General features: G+C 42.6%; 1 protein-coding gene across 1 annotated transcript in view; it reads left to right on the top strand.

The window, feature by feature from the left end:
- The window catches only part of top3b (DNA topoisomerase III beta), a 38112-nt gene extending 26335 nt beyond the window's left edge, over positions 1–11777 (top strand). The window contains exons 16-18 of the mRNA XM_073465322.1: positions 4158–4359; positions 6263–6450; positions 11428–11777. Coding sequence (XP_073321423.1) covers positions 4158–4359; positions 6263–6450; positions 11428–11703 — 666 coding nt within the window. The 3' untranslated portion in view covers positions 11704–11777. The remainder of the gene's footprint in view (positions 1–4157; positions 4360–6262; positions 6451–11427) is intronic.
- Positions 11778–12894: the final 1117 nt, after the last annotated feature.

Raw genomic sequence — 12894 nt, forward strand, 5'->3', positions numbered from 1 at the left:
TTTCAGACAGAGATTCCACAATAGCGCCCCAATGAATGCTCGCCTCTACACTGCCCTTTTTTTGGTTTTGGATTTTTGGTTTACATTGAACCAAGCAGTGCTGGCATTAAGCCACTCCAGTGTGACATTTCATACAGCATGCCAGTGTTTTGGAACCAAAAGAGGATTGACAGTACACATCATAATGTTGAGATCTTTGTGTGGGTTTTAGTGTGTTTCCATCCAGTTTCCCCCCGTAAATCTGTCTCATCAAACTGTTCATAATCATATGCATGCTGTTATATTGTACTGTGATTTAGATCCTGACCCACCATGCATCGTGGAAAGCGATAATCACACTCAGTAAATAGATTACCCTGTCTGGCTCTCACTCGCGGAGAGGAATGCAGTTTTCCGGGGGGAAGTTCACCTAAGACTCAGTAGTGAGAGCTGACAGGGTCATGGAGACTTTTCGTCATTATATTTGGCGATTTTATTTTGTTGCCAAATAAAGTAACTACAACAACACAATAAGAGAAGGCGACAAAGACATGAGAGTTAAAGATTTTTTGCTTGAAAATTTGTCACATAATCACCACTAGTCAACAGAGGGGGCTGCTGGGCTCTTGCTGCTGCGGACCGATGCTGTTTTCTGGGCAGAAGTGTGACGAAGAGTCGGAAGGACAGACAGTGTGACAGTGACTTTTTCCACGTATAATTTTTCCTCAGATAAGATGCCAAAGAAAAGCCTGCTACCACATTACTGTTATTTGGGCTTATAACGTTGCTTAAGTGGGTTGAAGAGTCAGACATCTCTCTGTATTTTGAATGTCTTTTGAGCATCCAATGATGGATCTGCTTAGTTGTCAAAAAGTGAACGGCCCCATTCTACCTCTGTAACAATCATACAAATGGCGAGACAGAATAACGGTGGAATATTTAACGGCTTCTGACTCTGGTGGGGTGGAGAGGTGTCAAGACCCCTCCCCCAGGCAGTCAAAGGACAGCAACTGTGTATGTGTGCATATGGTTATCGCTCCTGATGAGCAGGTGGCACCCTGACACCAGTTAATGAATATATTGGTGAATGCTGACTTGTGTTGTAATGCGCTTTGAGTGGTCGCTAAGACTAGACTTGTGCTATATAAGTACAGTCCATTTGCCATTTAAAGTATGACCCCTATAAATGGCCAAGAATACACTAAAATTTCACAAAATGGCAGACTTCCTGTTGGGTTTACACATTTGCTTCAAGAGACTTTTTTTTTCTTATATGTCTGAAGCTGTTCAATCTGCCTGCCTGCCAAATTTCATACACCTCTGTGAAATGTAGAGGAAGTTTTTTAAGGGGCGTTTTTGAGCCCTTTTTCCACCGGTAATCCTGATACCCATATCAAATATCACGTTTTGCTACTTTTGACATGTGTGCCAAGCTTTGTAGGTTTTCGGGTATTGCTAGCCCCTCAACAACAATTTCCTGTTTCATGGCGAATAGTTTGTTGCCATGGCAACACCATTTGACGAAAAGTCACAATTTTTGGAGGAAAGTAACATTTGGGTGTTCTGGCTTTACTGACCAAATTTGAGTAATTTCTGACAGAGACCTTGCCAAAATCGCCTGCAACATTGTGCAATTTGACTGAAGCCCAACAGAAGCTCATGATATTCACATCTATCAAACAGACATTGACTACTTCTTGAGAAAGTAAACAAATGCTATGATAGATGACTAAATCTATCTGATCAAAGTGACTTCCAGCTGGTAAAGCCAGCAAATTCATGGAATGCCAGACTGACTTCATCTGAGCTGATCATCAGCTGCTGCGACAAGCCCTAATACAGGAGTTTTCAGACCTTGAACGACAAACAGGTTTGACAGCTGCTTTGGCAGTCAAACAACAATGCCAAGAGTCTCCCAACGAGCACTAACATCGCTTGCAAGGCTACTTTGGTTCAAGAAATTAACTAGGAATGTAAGAAGACATGAATTTCAAAAATCTTTTCATTAAGAACCTCCATCCCACAATCAGTTATAATCAAGGTATTCTGGCCTGTCCCGGACACAAGACGGTCGAAAGCTACGTGTGTTGGCCATGAGATGTGTTGTTGAGTGCAAACAAACCTTGACTAAAACAACAGAGCCCAAATCTGTCTTGAACATCAACCTCAAATCTCTGCCCCAATGCTCAGCTTAAGGAGCACATTGCAGTCACTTCTATGATCCAAAGGTGCATCATTCCCAACCACAACACCCTAGCAAGAAGCAGGCTGCACTGAGTCAACCCAGCTCAACATCAGCCAGGAAGATCTTGAAACATCCCTACGCGTGATTGAAAACTTGCAGGAGGAGGAGAAAACCCAAACTCAAAGTCTCTCTTTAGGACCAGACAGTGGTCCACCGGCAGGCTGCTGCTCTTCTTGGTATATACTCCTCCCCTGGAGCCAGTATTCACTGCCAGAGTGTCTCTGAGCCAGAGACAATGGACAGGCCAGATTTCCAAAAGGCAGGGTGCCCCTCCGCGAGCAATCCAGTGGCAAACGCCGGCTTGCTGAAACCAAATTGTTCAAGCAAGGTTTGTATGTTGAGGCAGCCCTCTGCCTATCAACTGTCTCTAGCCCAGAGACACAGCTGTGAGCCAAAGAGGTTGGTGGCGTTTAAAGGGGAATTTACAGCGAGCAATCAAAGCAAATCAAACCAATTTTATTTCTATAGCCCAAAATCACAGTCACATTGCTTTAGTGGGCTTTACAAACTGTACAGTGAACAACATCTTCTGTCCTTAGACCCTCAATTCGAGTGAGGAAAAGCTTGCCATATTGAGAAAAAAAAACTTTTAACGGGGAGAAAAAAAATGGAAGAAATCGCAGGGAGAGCCACAGAGGAGGGATCCCTCTCCCAGGACGGACAGACATGTAGTAGATGTCGCAAGTACAAAACAGAACAACAATAACAATTGTTAGAATATCTGATACAAATGATTATATGATATATGTAAAGTGTGTGGATCTAGGAGGATGACTGAGCAGGCCAAGGCATCGCCAAGTGGTGGCCAAGTCACACGAGGGAGTCCTCCTCCCTCGTGTGAGGAGGAGGAGGAGGAGGAGAAAGCTGTAGAGAGAGAATAGTGAGAGAGTGACACAGCTTGCAGCTTGAGGGAACAAAAAGTTAGAGAAATACAATGTTAATCAGAAATAAACATATTGTTTCTCGTCTGCAGGACAATGTGAATTCTAATACTATGGGTAAGAGACTCGCAAGGTGGAATATATGGTATCAGACAGGTACAATGGGGCAAGGCCGTTAACAGTTTTGTATGTCATGAGCCAATGCAGTGAGGCTAGGATTGGTGTAATATGATCACATTTTCTTGTGCATTTTAAGACTGTAGCTGCAGCATTCTGAACCATTTGAAGACTTTTAGTGCTCTTGCGCGGCAGACCCGAAAATAAAGCATAACAGTAATCCAGTCTAGATGAAACAAAGGCATGAATTAGGATCTTTGCATTAGCTGTGGACAGGAAAGACCTTATTGTAGCTTTGTTGCGTAGATGGTAAAATGCAATCTTGGTGATTTCTTTGTGCTGATCAAAAGAGATTGAAGAGAATCAGCAGGACGTTTTCTGACATCAATTTCTTCAACACAAACAAGCCGGTCTCTAATTTAATTATTTGAGATTTATCATCATGGGCACATACAGCTGAGTATTGTCCGCATAGCAGTGGAAATGTATTTCATAACTCTGAATAATTTAGCCAAGAGTTAAGATATATAAAGAGAAGAGCAAAGGGCAAAGAACAGAGCCCTGGGGAACTCCAAACTTCACATCAGTAAATATTGAAGAAGTATTATTATAAGAAACACATTGTGTTCTTTCCAATAGGTAAGACTTAAGCCAAGCAAGAGCCAGGCCAGAGATGCCAAATTGACATTCAAGTCAACCTGACAGTATGCTCTATGGTGATCTATGGTATCAAAAGCACTGAGATCCAGTAATAGATGCACTGAGGTAGAGTTTAAGTCAATAGTAAGTAGAAGTCATTTATCACTTTAACCCAGAACCTGGAGCCAAAACTTCTTGCAGGTTCAAAGTTCAGGTCATGGAAGGTTCCTGGTTTGGGGATTTGAAGTTCCCATAATGAAAAATGCACTTGATCTAATCCTAATGTGTATCTGCAGGCCAAGCCCAGCAGGCTCCACTGCTCCCACTGTGATGAGACCTATAGTCTTCCCCAGAATGGAGCCATCAAGCTCTACAAGGAGCTCCGCTGTCCACTGGATGACTTTGAGCTTGTGCTGTGGACATCTGGGGCCCGGGGCAAGAGCTACCCCCTGTGCCCCTACTGTTTCAGCAATCCGCCTTTCAGGGACATGAAGAAAGGTAGGAGTAAACCTGAATGTTAACTTGTTGTAAATCTAGCGGTTGTTACGTAGTGCTTAATTAGCTGGAGCCTTGTGATCCCGACAGCAAACCTATAACCAGCCCAAACACTAGTAATTCATTGTTACTTTGTAAAAGTTTGTTAGATGATGATAAATTATCTAGAAAAATCAAAGCCTTTTTCAAAATCCTTTCTAAGGCCCTTTTCGCGTCGCGACAAGCCAGGCCTTGCTGACTTGCTTTTCCACTACCAGTTTTAATGCACAAGTTCAGACGCGCAGGATGGACTGTCCCTGGAAAGGGGCCAAAGGGAGCCCGCTCCGCCTCCAAGCAGACTGCTGCGACATCTCACAATTGTGGCCAACCACTGGAACCCCCCTTTCTCCCCCTTAAACAAACATGTTTTGTGACTTCTATTGTGAAGAATATATACTATATTATAGGGATATATTTTATAGGAATTGAAATGTGTGAATCGGATCAGATCGGATCAGTCAAGCTCAGTCATGCTGGGCCCACACATGTTTCGAAAAGCCCAAAAAGCTTTTTTTAAAAGCCCCAAAACAATGTGTATTTTAGGAATACAGTAGATTTGACTTTTTCCAGTATGTGTCTGGGACGCGGGGCTGGCTCTATGCAGGGGCAAGAGGGGGCAGAGCTTCCTCAAATAAGTGTTTTGCCCCCTTAAATCAAAAATCAAAATGTAAAAGATTACCCACAAAATGAATTCGTTAAAAATGAATGCAATTAATCGCAGTAGTTGCCAAATCCGCCGAAAAAAACACAAGTTACTGTTTGACTTGATACTGTATGATGCATCTGTTTTTCCGACCTATTAAAAAGCCTAGAGCTGTTCATGCCTGTAGTAATAGCAGTAGCAGCATCACGGCTAACCTTACTACTCCTATACCATCCACAAGCACTGCTTCTCCTGTACCCTCCCCAACAAGCACTGCCCCAAAGCAGCCCACTTTCTAGGCTGTCAGTGACTTGAATTGCAATACGTCATCTCAGCCAATATTGGGTAGCTACCCAAAGCGTGCATTTGGCACAACATTGCTATCATTCAATCCTGCCTGGTACCGCACACGACCATGGCAGAAGTACTCTGTTTTGCGGGATGCGTGCTTCTTTTTGCTCTGGGTCCTTTAACATAGATGAGGTCAGCTAAACAATGCTATAACAAAAACAACTGAACAAAACCGACCCAATGAATGAAGCAAAACGAGGGGTGTAAATATATATATAAATATATACAGTTGCAATCAAAATTATTCAACCCCCATTGCATTTTAGGTTTATTGGAAACATTTTAAAAAAAAATCAGGTGTTTGCAATAAACAAATTACACAAGAACAGTTTAAATAGTTAAATAAAACTAATATTACAAGGAACTTATGACCACTTAAAGTTAACCAAAATGTGTGCACTTAAATTGAAAACTTAGTATCATAATGAAAACCACAGTTAATAATAAAATGATAAATCTTACCCAAAACAGTGTTGTGACGTTATTTGTCTTAATTTATGAAACGCAAAGAAAATACTAGCACTGTATGGTGTCTGCTGTTGATGGCGCCGTCACAGACGCGATATTGTTTGACATAAAATTATACAATGAGATGACATTACGTGGGAATTTTCTTGTTCAGTGTAAAAAAGCAGAACCGGAGTAATGACTTCAAAGTCTTTATTTCAGCAGGATTGCTGGATCTCCCTGGAGAAATGGCTTCTCTTTGGATCTAGATGTTATTTTCTTCATCACAGCTGCTAGAATAACCAGCATATCAAAAAAAGAAACAGCCCATTATCTGGCGGGGTCAACTTCCTTGAAAGTAAATCTGGCCCTTATTTTTGGTCTATATAGCCTTCTGACCCCTTCTTTTAATGTGTTTTTTCCCAGGTATGGGATGCAATGAATGTACCCATCCGTCTTGTCAGCACTCCCTGAACTCTTATGGCATTGGACAGTGTGTGGAGTGTGAAAGTGGGGTTTTGGTGCTGGATCCCACCTCTGGACCAAAATGGAGGATGGCCTGTAATAAATGCAATGTGGTGGTGCACTTCTTTGAACATGCACACAGAGTGCAGGTAAGAAATAGTGCTACATCTTTTGTCTATATATTCTTAAGATGTGTTTTGATATTGGGATCATTTTAGTTTATGCGGCCGAAACCGCCAGATTACTTTAATATACTTCATTATAGTCATAAGCTAGCGAGCAAAGGCACCCACCAAGAGTGTGTGTGTTTATTGCTTCAGAAGATTTGCCTCTGCAGATGACTCTTCTCCATTGTTGCCCTGCTTTGAGAAACTGAGACACAACTGTCCCTCCCCACTCCACCTGGCCCAAATTTGGCATATTGGCGTAATTTGTACCATTTTCCTGAGCCAGCATGAATAGATATGAATTGTTGTCTATTTGTGTCTTTGCATTGACTTAGTATGTAATCTACACACTGCTTTGATTTCTGTCTGAACCCACCATTATGTATATTGCACAATGTCACATACAATGTCTTAAAACGTCAATCTTTAAACATGCCTCACAAACATGCCTCACACTCACTCCATTACATCCAGATATTTCATACTCCACCTTCAACTTCTTTCTCTGCATTCATCTTCTCCCTCCATCACCTTATTGAAAGGCAATATTAATATTTTTCTGGTCCTGCCTTTGAGTTATCGGATCACTTTAGGTGATAAGCTACAATGTCAAAGGTTTCAATAGTCCCATAAAAAAGGAGAAAATCCTAAATTCATTAAAAAGAGCCAATTGTCAGATAGCATTTTTGCAAGAGAACCACTTATCAGACATAAAGATTTTGAGCAAAGTATTTCACTTGTTACACCAATCAGGCAGAAGGAGAGGGGTATCTGTTATGATACATAGACGGGTTAACTTTACCCCAACTAACGTCCACAGGGCCTCTGAAAGGAGATTTGTAATGGTGAATGGATTGATTGATGGAATAGAAGTCTGTTTTATGGATATACGCGGCTTAAAAAAATTAAAGGAACACAACATCAACATCACAGTATAACACCAAGTCAGTAAAACTTCAGGGATATCAATTCTGTCCATTTAGGAAGCACGAGTGCTTGTGAATCAGTTTCACCTGCTTTGGTGCAAATGAAAGTGACAACAGGTGCAATGGAGATGCAAAAGCAAGACAATTGCTCTCTCCTTATCCTTACTGACTGATTCTTCTCTCGTTTTGTGTTCTGCTCGTCTCCTTGTCACTACTGGTAGCATTAGCTGGTAACTGCAGCCCAATCAGGTTGCACAGGTAGTCCATCTCCTCCTGGATGGCACATCCATACGTGTGGTCCCAAGTGCGTTTGCTGTGTCTCCCAGCACCGTCTCAAGAGCATGGAGGAGATACCAGTAGACTGGCCGTCACACAAGGAGAGCTGGACAGGGCCGTAGAAGGGCATCAACTCAGCAGCAGGACCAGTATCTGCTCCGTAGTGCACAGAGGAACGGGAGGTGCACTACCAGAGCCCTACAAAATGACCTCCAGTAGGCTACTGGTGTGCATGTTTCGGACCAAACTGTCAGAACCAGACTCCATGAGGGTGACATAAGGGCACCCTCATGGCACTTTCCTCTAGTGGGACCTGTGCTCACAGCCCAGCACCATGCAGCTCGACTGGCATTCGCGAGAGAACAGCAGAATTGGCCGGTTGTCAGACCTTACGCTGGTGCAGTGGGTCCTGGGTTCCTCCTGGTGCAGAACAATGCCTGGTCTCATGTGGCCAGAGTGTGTAGGCAGTTCCTGGATGATGAAGGCTTTGATGTCATTGACTGGCCCTCTTGTTCCCCTGACCTAAATCCAATTGAGCACCTATGGGACATGATGTATCGGTGCGTCCAATGCCAAGTACCACCTCAGACTGTCCAAGAGCTCACTGATGCCCTGATCCACGTCTGGCGGGATCCTACAGGACACCATCCGCTGACTCATCAGGAGCATGCCCAGACGTTTTCAGGAGTGCATTTAGGCACGCGGGGGTCATATACACTACTGAGTCACATTATGAGATGCCGTGATAAAATTCACGCAACTTGGATCAGCCTGTGTTTCAAATTTTTAATTGTCCAAATTGTAATTGGTGCCAAATCACACAAAAGTCCAATTTCTAATATAATATATAATAAAATCCCATCCTAGCAGTAAAATTCCAGAGCTGTGCTGTCGCATTGTGGAGAAGATCATATGTATGAACCATGGCTTGTCCTCATTTGGAGCATATACACTGCTCAAAAAATTAAGGGAACACTTTAATCACACATCAGATCTTGATGAACAAATTATTATATATAAGTCAAAAATCTTTACAGATGTACATTGTATAATTTGTTGAGAACAAAATGACGTAACAATGGTCAATGGAAACCAAAATCACAGGCTGATCCAACTTGCGGGAATTTTATCATGGCAACTCATAATGTGAGTCAGTAGTGTGTATGGCCCCCGCATGCCTGAATGCACTCTCGACAACATCTGGGCATGCTCCTGATGAGTCGGCGGATTGTGTCCTGTGGGATCTCCTCCCAGACCTGGATCAGGGCATCAGTGAGCTCCTGGACAGTCTGTGGCAGTACTTTGCGGCATCAGATGCTCTGATACATAACATACCATAGGTGCTCAATTGGATTTAGGTCAGGGGAACGAGAGTGCCAATCAATGGCATCAATGCCTTCGTCATCCAGGAACTGCCTACACACTCTGGCCGCATGAGGCCGGGCATTGTCCTGCACCAGGAGGAACCCAGGGCCCACTACACCAGCGTAGGGTCTTGCAATTGCTCTGAGGACTTAATCCTGGTACCTAACCGCAGTGAGGGTACCATTGGCTATGACATGGAGGTCTATGCGACCCTCCTAGGATATGCCTGTCCAGACCATCACTGACCCACCACCAAACAGGTCATGCTGGATGATGTTTCCAGAGTCTTTCACACCTGTAACATGTGCTCAGTGTGAACCTGCTCTCATTTGTGGAGAGAACGGGGTGCCAATGGCAGACCTGCATATTTTGGTGATCTCTCGCGAATGCCAATCGAGCTGCACGGTGCTGGGCTGTGAGCACAGGTCCCTCTAGAGGACATCGGGCCCTCATGCCACCCTTATGGAGTCTGTTTCTGACAGTTTGGTCCGAAACACGCACACCAGTAGCCTGCAGGAGGTCATTTTGTAGGGGCTCTGGCAGTGCTCCTCCTGTTCCTCCTCACACAAAGGAGCAGATACCAGTCCCGCTGCTGGGTTGATGCCCTTCTACGGCCCTGTCCAGCTCTCCTCGTGTAATGGCCAGTCTCCTGGTATCTCCTCCATGCTCTTGAGACTGTGCTGGGAGACACAGCAAACCTTCTTGCGACCACGCGTATGGATGTGCCATCCTGGAGGAGATGGACTACCTGTGCAACCTGATCTGGCAGGCACTGCCTCATGCTACCAGTAGTGACGAGGTCACTAGCAGAACACAAAATGAGAGAAGAATCAGTCATGAAGGAGAATGGAAGAGCAATTGTCTGAGGTCACCACATGCAAAACCATTCCCATTTTTGGGGTTGTCTTGCTTTTGCCTCTCCATTGCACCTGTTGTCACTTTTATTTGCACCAAAGCAGAAAATTGAAACTCATTCACAATCATTTGTGCTTCCTAAATGGACAGATTGATATCCCTGAAGTTTAACTGACTTGGTGTTGTACTGTGACGATTAAGTGTTCCCTTATTTTTATTTTTTTTTCAGTGTAGATAAAGTATAATAGAATAGAAATGCTATATACACTAGATGGATCTGTGTACATATACCTGTGCAATGTTCATTTAAATTTGCAACGTGCAAAAACTGCCAAAGATAAACATACAGTAGTAGCAGAGTATACACTCATACAGGCAGTTTGTGTATATACAGGTGCAATATCTGTCATTAACTGTAAGTTGTGTGTGATATGAGTCTTAGTGGATTAGAAGGGACCGGAGGTTGAGGTGTTGTGCATTCTGGTGACTGATGGTATGGAGGACCATAACACTGGCCATCACAGACTGGTGGAAGATCTGTAGTAGCCTAGTGTACACATTGAAGGAGCTGAGCCTCCTTAGAAAGAACAGCCTGCTCTGTCCTTTCCTGTAACGGGCATCAGTGTTGTCCGACCAGAACATGATCCTGACAGTGGTCCGAGGCTTCTCCAGGTGTGTGTAAGCTCGGTCAAGCAGGGAGATGATGGCATCTTCCACACCAATGTCAGCCTGGTAGGCAAACTGCAGCGGGTCCAGGCAGTCACATACCAGGGGCCTTAGGTGCTGTAGAACCAGCCTCTCAAAGAGAGCAGAGAGGGGTGTTCGGGATGTGACTTCTACCTGGTCTGGGTATCAGTCCATCCCTGTGAGAATGTTGGGCTGAGGGTAATAGAGGAGGGGCGTAGTCCAAGTGTGGTCATTGTCCCCTGCCATGAAGACCTTCTTCGAGAGAGAAAATTGGAAAAAAGAAAAAATCTTTGATTTGATGGGAGACCGTTACTGATTGGAAATAACACTGATAGATATACTTATGTTGACAAGGGAGCTACAGTATAATCCAAATACAGTGCATAGTATGTTGTTGAAAAGAGCCTTAAAGAGACAGGAGCTAAAACAGAGCTTTTCAGACAGAGGGGGAATACAGTGCTGCAGCACTGGAAAGTTTGAGAAAACTGAGTGTTTTTTGAGCACCAAAGTATGTAAACCTATTGCAGTTGTAACCCAAAAATAAATAATGAACCAGAAAATGAGCATAATTTGTCTCTTAAATCACTTATACATGGCACACATGCATATTCCTTTCTCTGAAGTGTCCTCAGTCCTCATCTCCTCAACATGATTTTGAACACTTTCTAGAAGATTCAGTTAGCCAAAGCTCCACTGTCAACTGCGGGGTGATGTCAACTCAGCTCATTATTCCCCCTCCCCTGTTTCTAAGATATCTTGTTTTTTTCTTTAAGGTTTTGTCATTTTGTCAGCTCTTACAATTTCTCTTGATCTTCTATGCTGACTCTAAGGACCCTTTCTCCTCTTGTAGGTTGCTCAGGAGAGCTGCGATGCCTGTGACGCCTCTCTTGTTGCAGTGGACTTCAACAAGACTCGTACTCCACTTCCTGCCAGTGAGACCCAACACACCGGCTGTGTTTTCTGTGATCCAGTCTTCCAGGATCTGGTGGAGCTCAAACATGCAACCATGAGGCACCCTAGAGGCGGGGGTGCTAGACGAGGAGGAAGGGGACGAGGCAGGGGACGCCGTGGCAATCCTAAAAAACCTAAAGACAAGATGGCTGCCTTGGCAGCTTACTTTGTATAGAATCTGTGTATAGTGCGCCCTGGTAGTGCTGGACACGTAGCATGAATATGTCATTAAAAGGATATCTCTTTTCACATGTGCTTAATTAATTGCTTAGTAAAATAGGTATTAAAAGAAATTTGCTGTGTTTCTTCACCATTATAAAAAAAGAGTTCATATATGTTGTCAACTTGTAAATACTGTTTTCAACAAAACTATGTAGAAATAATCCAGTCCAAATTGTTTTTGCAGTGCCACACTTGCTAGCACACATACAATTAGCTTTTTAACATAAACTTGTACCATGCTATAAGACACAACTGCTCCATTTGTATGAAGGTCAATGCACCATTTACTGTATAATGCCAACGTTTAGTAAGTTGGCATGCAATAAGTTTAATTTTACATTTCCAGGACAAATAATTAAGTTTAGCCTAAACTCTCCAATATAAGTTTTACAATCCATGCAATCCATACACATTTTTCTTACATTTAGTTGATAAATAGATTTAGAGAAAATAATCAGCAGATTAATCAACTGCTTAAATGGGTTGCAGCCCTATCAAAGAAGTATTTCAGTTTTCTCTTTCTTGTAGCCTTTATTGATAGTATGATAAGCCTTTGTTGCTAATCATATTTTATTTACTTTTTTCCTGTCTTCATTTCCTATTTTGTGTGTGAAATCATGTCATATAGAAACATAAATGTGGGTGTGGTTCTTTAAAATCGGCAGTAGACTGTAGTGGTGTGCGACACTGCAAGATTTGGTATCGATCCAATACCAAGTAAATACAGGGCCAGTATCGCCGATACCGATACTTTTTAATAATTAAGGTGGATGCATCATCAAATTGCTAAATCTGAATGAATTTTCATGACTTTTAAGTGTTTTTGTGATTTTTCCTTTGGATTATTAATTAGTTAAAGCCAGGACAGAATTTGGGTAAAGTTTATAGGTAAATAGAAAATACTTTATTATCATAATAAAAGTTTTTGTTCAGAAACAATAGAACAGTAACAAAACAATTTTTCCCCATACATTGTCATGTCTGGATTTGTTTCTTAAATAAACAAAGTGCACAAAATTATCACTCGAGAACAAATTAAAACAAATTATTTTATATTGTTCAGAAACTACAATACAATAATTAAATAAAATGTCTCCCTTCATTGCACTTCTTTTCTGGGTTTTTTTCTTAAATAAACAAAGTG

Source organism: Pagrus major, chromosome 5, assembly GCF_040436345.1.
Source record: "Pagrus major chromosome 5, Pma_NU_1.0".
Taxonomy (NCBI): domain Eukaryota; kingdom Metazoa; phylum Chordata; class Actinopteri; order Spariformes; family Sparidae; genus Pagrus; species Pagrus major.